Source organism: Phytophthora infestans, genomic scaffold (assembly GCF_000142945.1).
Source record: "Phytophthora infestans T30-4 supercont1.41 genomic scaffold, whole genome shotgun sequence".
Taxonomy (NCBI): domain Eukaryota; phylum Oomycota; class Peronosporomycetes; order Peronosporales; family Peronosporaceae; genus Phytophthora; species Phytophthora infestans.
Genome location: NW_003303718.1, coordinates 598,822 through 620,649, shown reverse-complemented (window position 1 = coordinate 620,649; position 21,828 = coordinate 598,822). Strand labels below are relative to the sequence as shown.

Genomic DNA, 21,828 nt, shown 5'->3' with positions numbered 1-21,828 from the left:
CCTCTCCGCACTTATCCCTACAAATACGCAAAAAGCGCGTACTACCGGAATAGGCGCGTTCGAGCGTATGCTTAAAGTCGAGGATGTATCCATGGACGTTGTCCGAGCATGCATTTTCAGTGACAGCTCTGGAAAGAGCTTAGCGGCCGTGATGGATCGTTTTGGCTACTATCTCGCCACATGCGAAGGTAAGAAAGGTAAGTTGGCGCCCAACACCGCCATTTCTTACTTTAGAAACGTGAAGCTTTGGTTTTTCGATTAGTATCCTCATCTTAGAGTACCAACCGAGTTAGTTTTGCTTAAACAAGGGAAGACTCTCGAAAAACACTGCTTAAAACGTGATAATGGAGGATTTACTAACAAGGCACCACCTTGTACAAAGGCGGATTTGCGCTCACTAATTTGCGATGTGTACAAAACAACATCCGTCGCCTCGGATTCCGAAGATGCAGCGCTTGCATGCCTTATGTGGCATTGCTTCGGCCGTTCATCAGATCTCGGCTACGTCACAAAGCAGCACATTACAATGTCAGCTGACAACGTTTTCTATATTCGGATGATACGAATGAAAACAGCTGAAGAGCAAGGCCTCACGCTCGTACCTGATCGGGCGGATTTTGTGACCTGCCCGCTGTACACGCTCGCAGTAGCCTTGGTGATGCAGGAGTCGCCTTGTGTGTCCCTGCTAAGCCAGCTTCCTTCTCTTGTGACACCGTCTGCGCCCTCACTTGATGCAGGAACACTCCTTCTCGATGTACTACGAGTACCGTCGGTCAATGCTGCCACCTCTTCGCATCTTCCTGCAGCAGGGGATGACTGACCCGGCGGGCCGCCACTCTGCGAAGCGTCCCGAGCTCCACTGCAGCCAACCCTTCAGTGACCAACCAAGCTCGCGGTGACGACGGGGTTCAAGCGTATGTGAACCGGTTCCTGAAGCGGGTGACGGAGCCGGCAGGAGCCTCAGCCAACTTGACCTCGCACTCCTTCAGGCGGGGCGGGGCGCAGCATGCAAACGGGGACGAGCGGCTGGCTGCACTGTGGATCTTTGATCGTGGGTCACGGGACATGACGCGCACCAACAAAGGATTCGCCTACGTATTCAACGCGCCACGCGAGGACCGTAAAGTAGCACGGGTCTCGAGTGGGTGGGCTGCGGACGAGGCACCGATGATTCTTGATGTTGCCATTCTCGACCATGGGGGCACAGGAGCGCATGACTCGGTTGAAGGAGTTGCTGTTCGCTTCCTGTGTAGGGCTGAAGAACAACAAGCTAAACGTGAGTCGCAAGGTAATTGGGCTCCTTACCGCCTACCTAATTAGGCATTTCCCGGAAGTGAATACTCTGGAGCCCAGGAGCTTGTTCGTTGTTCGAGTGGAAGAATACTTGGAAGCAGCTGACATCTCCCACACCGAGTTGCTGGCGTGGTCGGTCTCTCTGAGCCATGTCGCCTCCAAACCTGCTCAACAAAGGAAGGACACTGAAAAGAACGGCTGCAATCGAACGGAGTGTCATCACGCTGCTGTCATTAATGAGCTTATCGAAAGTAATAGGCTGTTGTCTGCACGCCTGCTGGCGCTAGAGGCTGCCATCCTTAAGCGACCTGCACACGAAGAGCCAGCCCAAACTACAGAACAGGAGCAAGTTTCGTCAGCTCAAACACCTGCAGCGAAACGCAGAAAGAAAGCGACTACCAACCTGTCATCGATCTGGTTCGAGTGGTACGCACGGTAGCCTCGCGTCTGGAGCTCTAACGACCGACAAAAGAAGTCAGATTACCGCTTGATCGTCGCGTACATGAAGCTTTTCCTGGAGGGCGGGTTGCAGCTTCACGAGAGATCGGAGGTCTACAAGGATCGCGCTCTCGAGGTCGGCCAACGTGCAGAGTCGGCGGTCTTCGGCTTCCTGAGTGGACAAGGGATCCGAGCAAAGGGCAGCGGTAGCGTACTGCGTGAGATGCGCAAACTTCATCGCTTAGGGGCCCTCGACAACCCTATCACGACGTACCGTACATACCTCACCGCAAACAAAATTGCTGATCCTGCGCCTACATCAACCCAAGACATACTTCAATTTGTAGGACATGTGTAAGACAAGTGAGTAGATGTTAATGAATATGCAACTCTTCGCAAACATCATAAGCCGACAGCAGGGAATTGGACCCCCCACTCGTTACCATCCGAGCGCTGCACCAGCAGTGCCGGCGAAATTCGTGTGCGCAATGGCAAACTGTGCTCTGGACTGATCCTTTGCTACGGGAGATCTGCTGGGGTGGCTCTGGAAAAAGAAGACTGAGACCACAAGGCCCCTGTCGGTAATTTGTGGCGCTGTATGATTGGCTAAGTAAAAAACCTAGGCAAGGTTTATTAAGTGACGTTGTTTTATTGGCTGAGCAAAAACCCTGAATGAGGTTAATCCAAATGACTGGCCTACGACAATGATGTCACTATTTTTGGCTTAAGTGTCATTGTTTTAATATAACCTCTAATAGTAACCCCTCACCCTGGCTTCGGGTCTCATTCATAAATTTGCTGGCTGGAGAGCACAGTGATGTGAAGCCTATAATGCCCCTAAACAAAAAAAGAGCTTTCTCGGCCTACAGGCCTCTTTAGAGCATTTCCTTGCGCCTTCGAACTCCCTTTCCAAAGCTGACTGGGATGGTCGTACTTATAAAAGCGACCGTACTTAGCGTAAGCGTACTTAATCTGAGTACACCGTCATGATCTGATTGGCGGATCCGAACTGTCGGAAACATGTCGGAAAGGGGTAGGGTGTCGGGACGGTTGCGATACAGCTAAAATACTGATTTTGATTTTGTTCGATATCGTCGATACCCATTTTATTGTGAATTCCGACCAAATCTGCCGTTTTGGTCCTATTCAATGAGTCACGCACATACAAACTTCCTATCATTTTGAAACCAGGTCGTACTTAAGTGTCCCTTGACCGTACTTAAGTGCCTATTGCTCAAGGCAAGTCAATATCCGATTTGGTACGCGTTCATTTAAAGAGCCGCACACGGAAGTTTTACACAATACCACTGTTAGCATGTAAATTGCAGTTAAAATTGATAAAACTCGAAAAATAGGGGTACATTTACCGACGACGAGATCCACACGCACAAGAAACATGTCAAGGAAAGTCCATGAGACGGCCGAGCAAGAAGCACTAGAGAACCCCTCTTGGCGAAGTCGCAAGAGGCAAGCGCTCAAAAGGCACTTGCGTTCAAACGGGCAGACGACATTGTGCGCGATGAGGACTTCCCAGTGAAAGGTGAACTAGTAATAAAAAAACTGGAACATAGTAGAGCCTGGGCTGATGGAGGCATCCAACACCTGCATCTCGTTAGTGTACTGGGTCTTCTATTACCTGTTGGCGAAATACGACCTACCGCAAACTAACTTTTCTAGTTGAAACGGCAAAATACATTTGTATTTCAGATCAAGCTAAATGGATGAACCACATGCAGATGCAGTATGGATTGCGTGCTCGCTGGGCCCACCTAAAAATCCACAAGGGTTTGTAGGGAGAGGAAATCATCAAGCAATTTCGTAAAGTGACAAAAAGTGGACTACGAGTCCGAGGAAATGGAAGCTACAATTCGCGAAACTGGAGTCTTTTGGAGTCGTAAGACTGACTGATCGTATTCGAAGGCAAGGAAGAAATCTCGAAGTGCGATGCGGTTCGATACAGGGTATCTATCCTGGATCGAATCGTACGCAGGGAGTAGGTATTCACCAAAATATGTTGCGAGCTTCTACACACAGCAATTCACCTCCCACGAGAGTTGGCGAAATTCGGGGCATACCTGAAGGAATCAAGTAAGACCCAGCACCCTGAACCGGCGCTTCTTTCTCTTAATGTCTACGCTGGTGGGCAAAACACACGAATGTAACAGGCACGAGCTTTGCCTGTACGTCTACCCCCCTCTCTCTCTCTCTCTCTCTCTCTCTCTCTCTCTCTCTCTCTCTCTCTCTCTCTCTCTCTCTCTCTCTCTCTCTCTCTCTCTCTCCAATATCCCGTGGCACAAACAGCGGAAGGTTGTCTAGTCTCCTTGACGCTTTTACGGGGGTGCCCGAGAAAAAGGCTGTAAGTTATCTGCGGTACACGATTAATACCGAGATCTCTAATATCGGAAATTCAATACCCGAATTTTCCTCAAAAAGGGAACAAGCCAAAACACAACCCTCAGCTACTCTCTTGGTCTGACCGGAAACGAATGCTAATTTCAAGAAGGTCACTGTTCGCTGGTAGGCATACCTTGCAGGACCACTAAGCGTAAGGTATTTACCTTGACGCTTAACTTTTGTGTGCTCCAGGGGAAATTCTGCTCTCTGTTTGTTAGGGATAGTTGGTCCTTACTCTCTTCTAATCCTTCGTACCCTTACCTTTTACTGACAAAAAGTCAAGTAAAATCACTCCGGACTTTACCGTGCGTCCTGTCCGGATTGCTACGACCAGTCGAAGCTTTGGGCTGGTGTAGTTCATACCATTGTGACGCCGCATTGTCACTTGAGCCGTCGCCATCGATGCCAATAGGTCGAACATACCGCGATTGACCCTTGGAACACTCTGGTGATGGTTCGTGACCCGATCCCTTTCTCCCAGCAATTCACTATATCACAATTGCCCCTGGCAAGACTCGAACCACGGGACTTGGTGAGCGTATTGGCACTTTGCAACTTGACTCCTATCAGCGGCTCCGTACGCCGCACTGCTGCCCAGAACCTCACCGGGTATATATTGTCACCGGTACGTCTGCTGTCATCGATCTACGTCTTGTTCGTTGCCCTGCTCAGTCCTTTCGTTCACAGCTTGCTCCATCTGGTCCTGCTTCTTCTGCCGCTGGGCAACGCTCCTGGGTCACTTTATTCTCTCGTCGACGACTCACGAGGCTACGTCGGCAGCCGTCAGTCACGCCTTCACACCATAGACGGCTATACCCGGCATAAGCGAGGACACGTTACGCGACACTGTCGACGACATCGCGGAAGCCGTCTCGAGCCAAAGTCTGGATGTGTCTGCGCCACAGCTCCCTGCAATGACGAAAGTGCTGGTGCGGGCGATGGATCGGCGCCTTCGCCCCGATGATCGGCAATAATGGGATCGGGTCGATAGCGCTCGTACTGTGGACGAAGTCTACTTGGCCGTCGCTGCCGAACTGTCGCCAACCTACTACACTTCGTGTGACGTCGGGAGCCTTCGCGTACAACTAGCGTCGACTGAGCTCGCTCGCCAGTCGTTGGAGAACAGGCTATTTGCCACGGTGCGTATTCGCGAGAATCTCGAGCTGCTCGCTCGTCAAGGTGCCGCCGATCTCGATGAGCTGTAGTTGCAACTCAAGCGAGCGCAGAATTCTGACGCAGTGCACCTCCGTAGCGACATGGACGCGAAAGCGGCAATCGACATTCGAGTCCAACCCGAAACACGGCGAAGCTTCAGCAGCTCATCGTGCCCGTGCAAGCCGAAAACTGGATGCTGCAAAGGCAAAATTGCGCGTGAGCGTGATGCCAAGATGGCAACCAACACTTCCCACTTGAACAAGCTCCATCACCTGCTGTCGGACCTTGTTCACGGAGACTCCTCGAACGTCCAAGCACTGCGGACGAACGTTGCAACGCAACACGATCGGATCGAGCGTCTGATGCACGCAGACGGGGTATCCGTCAGCAGGTCAACCTCCGAGCTCTGGATGCCGACACTCTGGTACTGGCCGCCAAACGACATGCTCTAACCAGCGTCGATGATTGTTCTTACAGGCATCACCGAAGGCTACATCTATCTCTTTTTTTTGAAACTCGACGACGTCCTGTGTCAGCTCCAGGAACTCGACGCGGCACCCGGTGTCACCATTTCTCATGAAGTCAACGTGGTGAAAGCTGTCCATCGCACCAAGAACCCGGGCAAGCGCTGAAACATTCGGCGACGCTTCAGATCCAGCTCCAGTGAATCGTCGGATGAGTCGTCGGCCGACACTTCCGATCGTCGTCGTCGCAGACGCAAGTCCGGCGACACTTCACTGACGCCGCTGGATTGGTGGATGTCCCCAGCGTGGAGAGCGAGCCGACCAATTAAACAATGTTCAAGAAAAAAACCGCTAAGAAGCGTTGTGCAGCTTCAGTCCCTGACTCCTGACGATTCGATCTGTCATGCGAAACCAGCGCAGGGTCATGGCGACACCGCTGGTGCGTCTATTCGGATGGGGTCCAGATGTTGCCCTTCGGCAATGTTCGGCGAAATGTCGCCGGTACTCAAGGCCCAAGTATCGCTTCAGTCACCCGTGACTCTAATGCAAGATAAGCGACAACAATCGCGGCCAAGCTCTGGGTCCAGCACTCGGTCCACTCCGCGTCGTCAATTGTCGCAACGGGCGATGTTTAAGTCGTCGTTAAGGCTGTACGTCGGACAGCGATGTTCAAGTCGTCGTTGGTGGCGAAGCAAGACTCTGCGTCGGACAGCGATGTTCTTGAGATCACCCCCGAGGTAATTGAAATATCGCTGGTTGAAGATGAACCATTGTCGGCAGCGGCTCCATTTACTGACGAACATGCGGAGAAGTCGTCCGAGGTAATTGTGGACACGCCACCTCCCGTCTTGAGCTCTCCGCCTCCAGCGTCGTCTCGTATTTTATTCTCGAGTGGGGCGTCGTCCGCACCTTCTCCCGCTGCTGCGGCTCCTGTATCATTCTCGCGATGCCGGCGAAGCGTCGTCGGTAGCTCCAACTCGGTCCTCCCCTGGGATTGTCATCGTATCGGCATTCTCGCCTAATTTCGACCATCGCCAGACAATTCTGTCGTCCTCACTTCCAGCACCGACTCATGGCGTCCGGCCTGTCGTTCAGTCGTCGGCAAAGATTCCGGCGAAGTCGACGCTAGTTGGTGACCTCCGGTTTCACTAGCGGGCAGCTCAACAGTGCTGGATGCTGATCATCAGCGCTCGCGTACCGTCGCCAATCGGGGACAACGGCGTTGCTCCATGTAGCACCGATGGTATCATCGCATTTGGAATCTTCAGCGACCCTCTTCACCCCATTCACACATACCTGCACCAGTTGCCGGATCAAGCTTGTCTCTTCGACAGCACGGCGACGGTTGTCGACACAGTCATCTCTCGTCGTGCTCCCATCGTCTTGCCGTTTCTTGTTTACCTCTAACGACGCTTGCGCGGGTGTAATGGGACTCTCGTGCTAGCGATCGCGCTGTGGGAGCGTCACCACTGTGTATCTCAGAGTGCAGCGTGAAAAATGGCCCGGGTGATGCTTCGGAACTCGTCGTTCAGATCGGAGGTGGCAAGGTGATCCTCGCAGCATGGGATGTCTACTTCTAGCGTCGCAAGCAGCGGGCCGACGTTTTCTGGATCCACTACAAGCGAAAATTCCAAGGTGAGTGGTCGACGAACAAGACACTCCTGAGGGTCAGCAGCCGATTCCTCCCGAGCTTGTGTTTGAGCCGTCGGTCCCAGTGATGTCTCTTGGGTACCCTCCAGCGAGGATTGGAACGCTTCATTCATCACTCTGGATGCTTCTGAACCGTGGCACAACTGTTGGTTGACGACGCCTCATCTTCACCCGTACAACACGACGCTCTACCCGTGTAATCATTCAGTGGGGATGTTCGTCCCTCACGGCTTGACTTGCGAGGCTGTCGGGCGACAGATCGTCGTCGACGACTGTGTGGCTTCATCTGAGGCTGTCGCTGGATGGGATCGCGAGTAAGCGCATACTTCAGCCGTTCCAAGTGCTTCTCAGGTGTCGCCAGCAGCGGCTCAGGGTGATCTACCCTCCTCCTCGTCGTCGTCGTCGGCGCCCACCTCTCGCGACGCTTCCCCGGCGTCGTATCTTGGCGTGCAAGCCTCTGCGGTCGAGTCTTCTTCCGACGTCGTCTGGCCGTCGCTGTTGCGTGAGCTCCTTTCGACCAGAGGTATCCTGTTGCTTTGCACTGCTTTCAAAAATTCGTAGCGACTTCCGTAAACAGTCGTCCTTCTTCACTCCTTGCGTACAAGCATACACGTAATTATTTCTCTTTCGTTTTCTTCGTAGCTCGTGCGGTAGCTTCATTGGTCTGCCAATGTGGGCTGCACCGCCTCACATGCAGATTATCATCTTTACCGCAGTAGCTTTCTTCATCTGTTGCCGCGGGCGGCGATGCCCCACGATCAACCTCCTTCCGGCGAGGCTTGACTAAGCTTCGTCGGCGACTTGAACCATCTGCAAACGTCGATCCCCTTTTCGTTCGAGAAGGTAGTTGTACAACAGTCCTCCGCATGACAAGTTAGACACCGATTCCCACGACGGTTCGTCGTAGCCAACCCACTTGGCCCTCAGCTTTTGCATCGGTCGTTCAGCTCTCGTCGACATCGGGATTCGATTGTCCGTAATTCCTTCAACCTCGTATTCACCCATCGCTAGTTTTTGCATCCAGCTGTCCTAGGGTAGTAGTTCTTCGTCTAAGTCGGGGCGATGCTCCATATCCCCTTCCGGGGTCGGTCTATCCTTGAATCCTGTTACCGGTTTGTCGCGAGACACATGTACTACTGGCTGATCCCTCGCCGGCCGGTGAGCTCAAGCTCATAGGCGAACTCCTCAACCTTTGCCTTGATTCGGAATGAGCACGGTGGTCAGTGGTAGTCACTGCATCGAAGAGGGCACATCCGGAATATGATACGAAGAAGGCGTGGAAAGTGACGAGAAGTATGATCTTGACTTAAGTTCAAGTGAGGAAAGCGATGACGAACACGATAACAAATACACCGACGACAGCGCACCGCCGGTTTGGTAGAGCGATTAAGCCATGGTGTAGATTACGTTGTTGACTTCAGCCTTGACTACTTAAGAACACAGCGTTGAGTGCGAGATCTTCAAGCTAACTTAAAAACGTTTTCGTTATGGTGCGGTATTGACTTGTCTTGGCGGGTGGACTTATACACACATTCGCGTCCTTCCGGGCTGTGCCAAACACGAAGGACGAGGTGGTTGTATTATCTTTACGTAGTATTGTGCGCTCTATTCGAAATTTACGCTATTGTCTGAGTGATACACCCGCCAAACGCGCACCCAATCGCGTAAAACCTGTCTCACAGAATAAAAATATGGTTCTAGTGGACACCATCCCTCTGGCGTGCGCACGCACTTTGAAGGACGGAGCATGCACATTTATATGTCTTATTTTAGCCAGAGGATGACCTAATATCGTAATTTGAGCCACTCATAGTGTCGTGTCGATTAGCTGTGGATTGCTGCCTTTCTCCGCATCTACAATTTTGGACGGAATTGACAGTGCGAGCACGTGACTTTTGTCATACATTACGTCTTGGCATCTTAAATCTGTTTCAGTACATAGAAGGCTGGGCAGCACAGTCCGTTATGATGTCAGCACAAATAGATGAGCGGTCTTTGGACCGGCCTCGTCTCTATGTCTGTGCATCGCCTTGAAGTATGCGGGGTTGAATACATCCAATCATGTCACGGGGTTAGAACAGGTCACACTGATCAGAATAGAGTATCACAAAAAATGTGATTGGACTTTATAGCTATGTGAAGCTAAATGTGTATCCCACATGAAGATTGTAACCCCAAAATGAAGTAGTCCACACGGGTTTGTATCAGCCACGAGTCATTTGGGAGAAATGCCGAAGCGAATCCCATGGAAAGGGCTGGCGATCACCGTCGAGGCGGACGATGCAGACTCAGTACTCGATGGGCTCAAGTCATTCGACGTCGGAAAGAGCAATCAAATGGTGTGCACGCGGTGCACACACGCTGCAGCCCCGCACAAGATACGCTATAGGCTTCTGAAGTGTACTTCGGAAGCCTGCGCGTACGGTTCGAAAGTTGAGTGTGGGTGGCACGGAAAGCAGCTGGCGTGCCTAACCACAAACCGAGTAGCAATCTCCGACTACAATGTGTATTTGAGCTTGGCGACTTTTCCAAGCAAATAAAAAGAAGCTAACAGAGGCGCAGAAGACAGATCTGTCGCCAGATGGCTACACATTATCTGCGCTCTCTGCGTATCCGTCATGCTCTGTCGCGGAAGCTCGATACTTCGCTGGAAGACCTTTCAAAGCTGCAAGTGGTCGAGAACTTTGTAAACCACTACACTAGGACATGTTTGCACAACCATGATCGTGTTGATGTGATCTGTGAGTGGGTGCATGCGAGGACATTCACTAGGCGTGAAGCCATGTACCAGGCGTTCACTTTCGGGTGGCAGCTGGACAGATACGAAAAACCCGCAGTGGGGAACGGATCGTACCAGGGTCCTTTGCTGTGGGGATCTTGACAAGACTTTGATCATCGTATGCCCTTACCTGCTAAGAGCTTCATCAGTCAGATCAATGCCACCTACAAGACCAATCACCGCGGATATCCCGTAGTCGTCGTATTAAGTCGGACCGCTCACGTGAGTTTTATTTGGTGGCGCTGTTCATCGTCTCGCAAGAGACTCTACCCATTTTCGAGTCTGTTCTCCTTTCGCTTCGCTGACAGTACTACTACGTCACATCAAAGGAGCTTATAATCCGTTACGCCATGGTAGAGGCGCACAAGGCTCAGTACAATGCGCTGAATGCTGTCTTCGGGAATTGTCCGGGCTTTCAGTTCCTAATGTGTTATTTTCATGCGATCAAAAATATCCAGAAGGCTATTAAAGCGTTTTCATCGGTTGCATCGGCCGGTCTGTGTACGATTTGCTCTTCTCTCGAAGTGAATGGAGTTCAGCGGACTTCGGGACGGATTTTTCCTGGCATGGATGAAAAATCCATTTTTATCTGGCTTCACGCACTATATATGAGACCAGTGGCTCTTTTAAAGATACTGTAAGTGGCAGCGATGCGTGACGCCTCCTGGGGTCGCCTCGACCAACAACCCGGCCGAAACGTTCAACGCTTCGCGGAAGAGGGATTACACTTTCCTCCGGCGGCACTTGTACAAGAACTAGCGGTGTGCTGCCACGACCTATCATCATCTACGCGGGAATTCAGCTTCGAAATAAATGTGCCGGGAACCCTCACACGCAGAGTGACTGAAATGATGAAATCTCGCCTGATTGGTGTTTGAAATGACATTGAACCTCAGCAAGTGTATGTCGGAGGCCCTACCTAGGTGTACGTGATGTCCCAGCTTGCTAAGCGGGTGAGCGCTGCGCTTCACAAGCGTACCGAGGTCGGCATAGCCGTATCAGCACAAATGGGTGCTAACTATGCTCGGAAGGAGGTGGAAGGTCAGCAGTGGGTGGCCTGTCGACGTGGATAACCGCAGGCCCCTGCGGCTATTGCTTCGCGGTTGGTGTGTGCATACATGTGGTGTATGCAATTCGTATGTGCGATCACGTGGACAGCCAAGGACGACGTGTGCTTGTGAACAGAAACAGACGAAAACGCGGAGCTGAAAATGCTACTGCACTCGAAGGTCGGCCCGCCTTTGTAGGTCCTGCACTAATTTTGTAGATGGGCAAACCTCCGACGACCTTCCAGTAGCACCGGCTGACATGTTGGACAGGCAGTATAGGTTTTTGCACTACTGTTGTGAATGCGGAAACGAACTAAATCACGTTCGGAACACGAGAAATACGTTCTGACGCGCTCGTAATGATACGATTGTCTCAAACATCCACTTTGCATCAAGCGTATTGAATAATATAATTTATTTTTTAAATTTGCGCGCATACACCATGCCCTTCTTTACGTGACGATGCGTTTGAACCTCTAATATCGTACGAACGAGTCTTTTCTGAGTACTGAATTACTTGAAAGTGTACTATATATACCAAGCGTTTACGATAGAACATATCCTCATATGTACGACCACGTCGATATATTCAATATTCGATTATCTTTTCCTTTTGCTTCTGGAAAGTACGTTAAAGTATCAGATAAAACAATCGTTTAATATCTTTCAGAACTAAGCCATATCCAATTAACAAGCTATATAGCTTGTTAATGTATTAAACAGCTCTTGCTACTCGTTTGATTCAAGCTTCCACACTAGAATCATTCTCGCAGCCCTTCCAGCACTTGCCACAACCTTATTCAAACTAAGTCTCATTCCCGTAATAAACATTTATCTGTGCGCCAGTTTTCACGTTCTTTATCATCCGCACTTAGCACCTCCACATTTGACCTGTTATGCAGCTTAACAAAATCCGTATTCGGCTCGCATGCATGACTAATGAAGCGGGTTATAACGCCCGCTTTAACTGCCTCCAGCTATAGCAGGATTCAGCACCTTGTCGAAGCTGTAATGCCACGTACGCGAAGCGTTTCTTCGTCGACCGCGTATGACACAGCATAGTGTACCCACGGTTACGTTTGAGAGTCTGAGCAGGTTGACAGGTACGCTGTCCTTCATAAGCACAGAGAGCACTTGCATATTCCCTCACAATGTCACCGACGTCTAAGTCTGTAGAAGTAAGCACTCCAATTCCCACACATCCAGTGTCGAAAAGCTTCAGTGTGTTTCTCGGTTTGGGGGCGTTACTGCAATTAGCGTCCGGTTTGCATGATTCCGGAGTGCAATATACAGCTGAGGCTACGCTCGCACATGTATCTATAAAACAGTCTCCGTAGAATTCGCACATGCCTAAGTCTCCGACGTCCTTGAAATGAAACCCCTTAGGATTGAAGCACTCAGTAATATCCAGTACGCCCTTAGGCCAGGCGACTTCTTCAGGCTCGTGGTCGGTGTTTATAGGAGGATCTTCGTAGATAGGTCGACGTATGGAAGTTCGCGTAAGCGCTCGAGCACACCAGGAAGCGACAAAACCGACTAAATCTTACGTGCCTTCAGCTAATGTACATGGTAGATACGTGTACCACTTCTAGTAACCCCACACTTGGCCTAATGACGACGTTTTGGGGAGCGAAAAACGCTCCACATGCCAGCGCGTTTCTTCGCTTGGTGTCGTATTTTTTTACACATCCAGCGAGTAGGTGCAGTCTTCACATATTTCTCAGCCTCCAATAGATCGACATCAGTAGACGTTTGATTGGGTGTTTCCTCCTCCTCTTTCTCCTCCGCAGAAGGTACAGCAGGATCCGCTTCGCTTTGTTCTGAGGTTGGGTCTGAAGCGTGGTCGGTAGCAGACCCAGGCCGAATTTCCGTGCCTACAAGGTCTGAGCAAACCTCGTCGGTAAGATCAATCACAGGAGCTGTGGCACCATACCCGGTCAGCAGCGTAGTTTCCTCGCTTGTAACATGTGTAATACACGAAGATTTGACTGTTGCATCGTGTTCTATCGGAGTTTCGGAAGTTTTGAGAGCTCTGAACCGGTACCCGACTTTGCATTCAGCAGTGTGCATTGAGTCGCTTTCAATAGGAGCTTTGGAGCTCGGATTCTCAGTAAAATACCCTTCGTCGCACGCATCACGTAGCACACTTCTTGTAGCTTCCACAGTATCACTGACAGCGGCAATCAGCTCCTTACAAAGGGCAGTTGCCATGGTGGGGCGTCGGATGCACCCGAGCTTTAATTGGTACGACCGAAGGGTCCGCCACTACACTTCGCTAAGATCCACGCAATTTCCGCGCACGTCTTGTCTTCGCCTCATGAAGTTCGTGCCTCTCCGGAGTCGAGGGACACCGGAAGTGCCGTCGATTGAGAGTACGACGGCGGATCTGTGGCCGCGTGGGTCGTCGATGACAAAGTGACGCGAGTAGTACTCGATCACATCACCCGGGAGAAGCTCCGGAGGCAGCTCAGAGGCGCTGAGGCCTGACATTGTCAAGTGGCGGCTTCTGGGTGTCGGGAGCGATCTGCAGTCTCTAGCCCAGTTGGATCTGCTCTTTGAATGTCTTAAATGCGACACGTGCACAAAAGAAATTTTGTGTGGAGTTACTTAATCAAGGGCTACATTATCGTTACTTTGAGAGCCGCAACTTCAGCGTTACTTAGCTAAAAAAAAAACGGTTAAGGTACTTTTGGACAATAAAAAAGGCGACGATTGTCAGGCGCTATGCGACTAAAACGGCCACTTAGACAGGTTCGTTTCTGTGTGTTTTGTGGTCAAATCTTCTCGGTATTATTGTGTTGGTCAGATCCTGTGACGGGGTCACACAGCACCTTGCGCAAGAGGAAGTTATCTTCCGAGAGTATACAAACTCTCAGTGAACGGCAGTTCACAGGTCTCCTCTTTTATTAACGAGAGCGAAGTGACCCAAATAGGGTAGATTGTAAACTGAGTATATTTATAGGTAGGATAAGTTCGGGTTAATACATACTATAAGTTACCTATAGAAATGCAATGTCATTTAACCAATGGTTGGCTTTGAACGACTTTGGTACCTTGTTCCAAATATCCCGGAGTATGACGTGTCATACTCCTGAAGTGTGAAGTGTCACACTTCATGTAGCCAGGGTACACTTAGGGCTACGTACCCCGTTACATCCTCCCCCGCTTAGGTTCGGTTTACTGACCAATCAGAATGAAGAGGTGTTCGTCACAAACTCTCATTCTCAAAGTCGAAAACCATCGACTTGGCCGCGCGAGCGCGGCGGAGGCTCACTTCACAGTTAGAGCCTCGAGCAGCAACCTGTGCGCTCTTCGTCAAGGTCTCCACTTCGACCGTTAACATGCCTCGTGGCACTGCTAAGAGCGGTGCTAAGACACGCTCCAAGGCTGCAGCCGGTAAGGCGCAGGCCAAGAGCACTAAGCCTCACGGCAAAGGCTCTGCACTCAAGGAGGCTACTCAGGTGGCCTCCGAGGCGATCGGTTCCTCGGGTGACGCGGCTGCGGACAAGCGCGCAAGCAGGCGCCGCAGTCCGTCGCCCTCGTCTTCAGACAACCGTCCGAACCCTCGGTTCGTAGAACGCGAGTTCAACTCGGGCAGTGAAGACGATGCCGAAGTCCGAGAGCACTCAGGATGCTCCTGCGGGCTCTGTGGGAGGGCACAGCCCCAGTGCCCCAGTGAGCACAAAGAAGGCAGCGTGCAGTCACCCGCTAGTGATCACGGTGATCACAGTCCCAGGACCTCTGTGCGCTCTGAGAGTCCGGCCGTTAAGGCTAAGGGCGCTCCCAAAGCCGGTGGCGATGAGGAAGAGAATCCTCGCAAACGTCTCTCGCTTGCCGAGGGTCTTGCGCGCGCTAAGGCCTCTAAAGCCGAAGGCGCCAAGCCCTCAAAGAAGCGTACCGCCTCTAAGTCTCCACTCCGCGAGGAGAAGGAGACTCGACGCTCCTATCAGAGTCTCTTCGGCTCCTCGGATGAAGAGGAGGAGAAGGAGGAAGAAGAGGAAGAGGAGGGTGCCATTGTTGAGCCCCGGGAGGTCTCGAATGACCTCGACCAGCAGCAGGAGGAATTCCAAGCTGCCCAGCGTGTGCGTTGGGGTTCCGTGGCGGCACCCGTCAGCCAGGAAGCTGCCATCAACTCAAGAGGGTATTGGCCTCCCGAGGAGAGCTCTGGGGCTGACCTCTTCTTAGAGCTTCTCGTCGCTCCTCGTGGCCTTGTGGGCGGCCACACTTCTAGGGGCATCTATGAACGAGCCCTTGTTCAGAAAGAACAGTTGTTCGTCGACAACTTGGAGGCTGCTCGGTGTGTGCTTCTCGCGCCACACCGCATTCCCCTTAAGGACTTCACGACTTGTCGTAAGAGGCCCGAAACCCGGGGTGGTCTCTATCCTCTTTGAGGATACTCCTGGGTTACGCCCGAGAACTGTCCCACGTGGAGTTCTTGTGAGGACATGTTCTGGACATGGGTGGAGTCTCTTAAGTACTCACCCACGGAGTTACGGGAACTCCATGAAGATCAGCTGGTGTCCCGCATCCTGGACCAGCGTGATCTTCGTGGTTTGTTTGCCCACTTGGTCAGCAAGCGCATGCTGCCAAGGGACATCTTGAAGCGCGCGGCTTCCAGCGCTCACGATGAGCGCGGGTACGGAATGATTTCATCGTCCGTACCCCGTTCGGGCAAGAAGCCCCGGAGTACTTATGAAGCTGCCGCCGCTTCTGCTCCCAGATTGCGACAGCCTTCGGGCAGTCAATTAGGGGCCGTTCAATCGGCTCCCACGAGTTCTCGGAGTGGGTAAAACCCCTCCACTTCACGAGGAGCTGTCGCTTACCGCGACCCGTTGCTTCTGGAGGATCCGCTCCACGTGGAAGTAAACTTCTCCATTTCGGTCAAGCAGGGGCTAAGGTGCCCTCGTACGAGTACGAGTACTCGGCGCCTCCCGAACGCCACTCTCGTCCGAGTGCTCCGGCTGCGGGTCCGACACAGGGCCCTGAGGTTGACCGCCTCCGTTAACATGTCCTCGTGCTTGAGATTGCATTTGGCCTTGGGACTGGCGGTGATGCTGCCGCCCAGACCGGGAATCAGGGCGAGCGCGCTCGTCTTGCGGGCCGCCTGGACCTGTTGAAGCGAGAGGTCGCGAGCCTGCATCTGCGGGCGGATCACCGGGCCTCTTCGTCCGATCTGGACGAGGCCTTTCGCATGATCCAACGGATCGAGGCTCTGCTGCCACGTCCGGAGCCGCCTGCGGCACACTCCTAGACGTACGCGTATAGTGCGTACCCGGCGTACTCAGCGTACTCGGCGTATGGCGCCGGGGTCCGTTCGTATAAAGCCCCTCCGGCGTACGGTCTTGACCGCAGCCTTGCCGTCCCGACCGAGGCTTGGGTGCCTGCTCCGACGCCCTCGTCGACGACTGTGACCGGCCCTCGCTTCGAGGAGCTGGGTCAAGGGGGGACTGCGAGTCGGCAACCCCCTGCGGGTCAAAGTACCGCTTAAGACGTCCGACATAGAACGTCGGGTGCGTCGTCATTGACTTTGGAAGGTCTATGGTGTACGACGCACCATGTCTGGCCAGGACTGCAAATGGTCCGATGAAGCGGTGCTTCAGCTTGTTGCTGCCGACATAGCTGACAGTGTCAAGATGTAGGTTCCTCGTGTCTAGCAACACTAAGCCCCCCACCTTAAATATACTTAAGTTTCCTCTTCCATGTTTGTCTGAGTACTCCTTTTGTTTATCTCGGGCCGCTGCCATGGCATCGCGGACCCTGCTGACAACGCTCAGCTTGGTATCCATAAAGGATTCCACCTGTTTCCGCAGCGAAACTGGTCTCACATCCGAGACCTGGGAGGAAAGGGCTTTCCGAGCCTCTCCCCCACTTAGAATAGAGAAGTCAGTGTCTCCTCGAAGAGTGAGAGGCACTCTGGGGTGACGGAAACCGTTCAAGTAGAACGGCGTGAGCCCTGTGGACGCGTGCACCGCGTTGTTGAGCGCAAACTCAACAACTGGAAGCTGCGTCGACCACGTACGTGGTGCTGCCGCGCACATACTGCGCAGAGTGTCCTCGAGCACTCGATTGACGCGCTCTGTCTGGCCGTCTGTCTGCGGATGGTCCGCAGTGGACATCTGCAGACGAGTTCCCAGTAAAGGGAACAGCGTTTTCCAAAACGCAGCAGTGAACCGCGGGTCTCGGTCCGAGACAATCGTCTCCGGGAGACCGTGATAGCGGAACACGCCATCGACGAACAACCTTGCGGTTTGTTCGCCCGTTACAGTGACGGGAACTGGAGCAAGATGTACCATCTTGGTCAGCCGACACACGAACACCAAAATTCCGGTGTTGCCGTGTCCGTCGGCGGGAAGCCCAAAGATGGAGTCAAGACTCATCGACTTCCAACAATCAGCCGGTACGGGCAGGCTCTGTAGTGGAGCCGAAGAGTGCCCTGCGGGTTTGACCCGCTGACATGTTTCGCATGTCTTGACGTATCGGGCGACCCACTTGTACATGTGGGTCCACCAGAAGGACTGAGAGACCGACAGAAAGGTCTTCTCGCGGCCCAAGTGGCCGCTGGAGGGCGCGTCATGCGCCTCCGCGAGGATGTCGAACTTCAGATCCTCGTCGTTGGGTACGACCACCCGTGGAGGATCAGTGGGCTCCACCCGATAATAGAGGAGGCCCTCCTTCAACTCATATCGGTGGAGCCGTGAGCGCTGTCGCGACGAGAGCCAGTCGGACTTCGCGCTCGTTCCGGCCTTAAGGAGCTTGACGATAGGCGCGACAGCCTCATCGTCCCGATACGCCACGCGTATCCGATCATATAGATCCGTTGTCACCCGCGTGATGTGGGCCAACTCATAGTCGGGACGCCGAGAGAGGGCGTCCGCAAGCACGTTGAGCTTGCCCGGCTTGTATTCGACGCGGAAGCTGTATTCCGCGAAGAAGGACAGCCACCTCGCCATCCTTTGGGAGAGGTGAGGCGAGTTAGTCGCCGTCCTCAAGGACGCGTGGTCTGTGTAGATCACAAAGGGCCTAGAGCCCAGAAGGTGAACACGGAACTTCACAAGGGCATTTTGCATTGCCAGGAGCTCCTTGTCATGGACAGGGTAGTTCCGCTCGGCGGCTTTGAGCTGCCTGGACTGGAACGAAATGACTCGTTCGTGTCCAGCCGTGTCGTCCTGCAGCAAATGCACACCCCGATGGGCGTAATCGGAGGGCATTGCAGACGACGCTAAACGGCTTCGTCCTCGTCCCGACAGAGCCAGGACAGGAGCCTCTTGGAGACTGGCCTTTGATGCTGTCATAAGCATCCTGGTGCTCCTTGTTCCCAGCGCCAGTCGACGTCCTTCTGAAAGGAGGCTCGACAAGGGCTTAGCGAAGCCCGCGTACCCAGCGCTGTACTTGTGAAGGTAGTTGGCCAAGCCCAACCACTTTTGAAGATCCTTCTGGGATCGGGGCGTCGGCCATGCTGCTATGGCCTTGACCTTGTCTGGGTCAGCCCGAACGCCCACGTTGCTGACGAAGCAACCGAGAACTTTAATCTCTGGTGACGCGAAAACGCACTTGTCGATGTTGGCGTAGAGCTTGTTCGCTCGCATCACGTCCAACACTCGACGGAGGTGTCCTAGATGCACCTCCATGGCCGTCTTGCCTCCCTCGGCACGGCTATGGACGAATATGTCGTCGAAGTACGCCTGTACGAAGGTACGCAAAGGGCGGAACAATTGCGTCACCAGGCGATTGAAAGTCGCCGGGGCGTTAGACAAGCCCTGCGGCATGACGAACCACTCCCAAAGCATGCCGCTTGGAGTGCTTACCGCGGTGAGCGGGATGTCACTCTCTCGCATCAGGATTTGGTAGTATCCGTCTACCAAATCCAGCGCACTGTACAGTACGCTCCCGGCCATGTTGTTCAACAACACATCCTTTCGTGGGATCGGTGTTTGGGCCGGCACCGCTGCGTTGTTCAGCTTGTTATAAGCGTGAACCAGACGCCACTTTCCGTTCGGCTTCCGAGCGCAGAAAGTCGGCGTCGAGTGCGGGGATTTCGATTCCCGCACCATGCCTGCCTTCGCTTTCGCGGCGAAGAAGGCATCAATGACCTCGCACTGTTCGCGCGGGAGAGGCCATTGCCTCGTGACACAATACTTTGTGCCGGGCACGAGATCAATCTCGTGCCGTACGCCTCGATCCGGTGGGAGTTGGGTCGGTGGGTGTTTGTTCACCACGTCCGCATACTCCGTCACCAAAGGATACACCGGGTCCTTGGGGCTCTTGAGAATCTCAGAACCCAAGCGCGCTTGAAGCTGCTTGTTCATGTCTTCCAGGACGTTCTCGTCCAAGACAGAGGAGGAGTTCAGCTCCTCCTGAGTGGTCTCAGGTCTCATGAGTACCATCTCAGCAATCGCTCCAGACCATTGAGGTTGGCCAGGAAAGACTCAGCGTCATTTCTCGAGGTTCAGTATCTCTGCAACCTCTGGCAACGTTCCAAGTGGACACCAGATGACTTGACGGGTAAACCCGTCTCGCTATCGAAGATGTGATAACACTCTTCCACCGGCCTTGTCGGAGGAGCCCGGGCCCTGGACTCCGAGTCGCTTGAAGCGACGTCGATCGGAACGAAGTTCGGATCCGACTTGAGGCGGCGGCGGCGTCTTTGCCGACGGCTTCTGTGACGGGGAGCTTTGCTGCCCACGTCTAGGGATGTCGTCGCTACGACATCCGAGGCACTCGTGGCCTCGTGTGGTACTGTTGTACCCACACAGGAAGCGTGTTCAACGCCTTCCTCTTCAGTTAAGGTCTGGGCGACCGCGTGTGGCACTGTGTTACCCACACAGGAAGCGTGTTCAACGCCTTCCTCTTCAGTTAAGGTCTGGGCGACCGCGTGTGGCACTGTGTTACTCACACAGGAAGCGTATCCGACGTCTTCCTCTTCAGTTATGGTCTAGGCGACCGTGAGTGCAACTCTGTTACCCACTCTGAACACGCTGTTCTCAGTGTTCGGGACAGCTGCAGCTGTCTGCGGAACTAAGTTACCCACTTGGCCAGCGTCTCTTCTGGGCGCTGCCGCCATCAAAACATCCTCGGAGTCGTCATATACGTCGACGACTCCCAAGCATCTGCCGGATGATTTGGTACCCTGGCAGTCCTTGCGGGCGCCCCGGGTCCTGACAGAGGTGGAAACATGACTCACCAATGCTCTGTCGGACTGCGCAGGGCGGCTGGCACCGATTGCCTTGCCTCGCCAGTCGATCCAGGGCTCGTGCTTCTCAAGCCAGGGCATGCCCAGGATCATATCATATGGATCCATATCGCGAACAGTGAACTGTTCGAGGCTGTCAAAGTCTACAAACTTACGGCCAGATCCACTTGGACGTTGGGGACAGTGACGACCTTCCCGTCGGCCAGTCGCACTGACACTGTTCCGTTGTCCTTGCTTTCTCTCAAAGCATCGGACAACTTGTTGCTGTTGCGAGCAACCGTCTGGCGGCGTGCGAAATTCTTCGACGCCCCAGAATCGATCAAGATTCTAAAGGGATGATCGTATCCCCGTACACATCCGTGTACTACGAGCAACCCGCCGCTGCTCTTCGCCGATTCGAGAGTGCGAAGACTCTCAGGGGCTAAGTCCCCGTGGTACGCGCACTCATCCCGAAGACTTAGTTCTTCCCCAGTAGGGCGCTTCGCCCCTACTGGCCGACGACGTTCCCCTGTCCCCGGGACCCTGGCTTCTGCCAGCGACCCTTAAGGACGGGCTTGGGGAAGGACCGTCTGCGGAGTCTTTCCGCGGGACAGTCGCGCTTGAAGTGCCCATCTTCCCACAGCCGAAGCAGCGGATGTCACGCTGTTCCGGCGGACCCGAGTTCCATGGGAACTGGTTCCGTTGGGGCTTGTTCGACCGGGAGCCGACAAGGAGCTCCCAGGCACGCTGAGGCCGGCGTACGCGCCTGGCGATGGCTGTACTCTTCTTGAAGAGCCACTTGAATCGCCTCTTCAAGAGTGCTTGCCTGCACCCGGAACAGCTGAGTGCGTGCGGGGCCCACTCGAAGGCCGTCCATGAACACAGTCATCTTGATGTGTTCATTGAGTGGGTTTCCCACTAGGGACGCCGTGAGCTCCCGTATCTCTTGCACATACTCGTGCAGTTCGCGCCTTCCTTGTTTACACGCGAGGAAGCGCGAACGCTGGCGGTACTCGTAGTTCGCCGGGAGGAACGCGGCTCGGAGCTGTTTGCACAGCTGAGCCCAGGATGTGAAACATCCAGGGGATGTTGCTTCCCGAGTGTACACCCAACTCTTAGCACGCCCGCTAAGGTTGGAGAGTGCAAAAGCAACACGCAGCTGCTCGGTCGAGATCAGAGCCGCGTCCATCGCGAGCTCTACTTCTCGGACCCAGAAGTGAAGGTTCTCGCCTTCCTTCCCTTCATACAGCTTTACCTTCAGCCGTATTGGCTTCGGGTGAGGCGGATTTGCTTCCGCCGCCGGAGCCTGCAGGTTCTCCCGCACATGCGCGATGAGGCCCTGCTCGTACGCGTCGAATGCATTGACGCGCTCGAGCTGCTCAGCCGGTGTTGACACCACCAGGCTCTGCAGGGCCTCCATCCCGAAGATGCCTGCCA

General features: G+C 53.5%; 2 protein-coding genes across 2 annotated transcripts; one reads left to right on the top strand and one right to left on the bottom strand.

Moving 5' to 3' along the window:
• Window positions 1–2,751: 2,751 nt before the first annotated feature.
• PITG_16050 (uncharacterized protein) lies at window positions 2,752–5,732 on the top strand (the record flags this gene model as incomplete). Its single annotated transcript, XM_002897780.1, has 7 exons — window positions 2,752–2,764; window positions 3,439–3,516; window positions 3,652–3,670; window positions 4,266–4,334; window positions 4,639–4,734; window positions 5,117–5,304; window positions 5,365–5,732. The coding sequence occupies 7 exons, from the start codon at window positions 2,752–2,754 to the stop codon at window positions 5,730–5,732; spliced, it is 831 nt and encodes a 276-aa protein (XP_002897826.1).
• Window positions 5,733–12,830: 7,098 nt separating this feature from the next.
• On the bottom strand, window positions 12,831–13,712 carry PITG_16049 (uncharacterized protein; the record flags this gene model as incomplete). Its single annotated transcript, XM_002897779.1, has 3 exons — window positions 12,831–13,096; window positions 13,342–13,378; window positions 13,524–13,712. 3 exons carry the CDS (start codon window positions 13,710–13,712, stop codon window positions 12,831–12,833), a joined length of 492 nt encoding a protein of 163 aa, XP_002897825.1.
• Window positions 13,713–21,828: the final 8,116 nt, after the last annotated feature.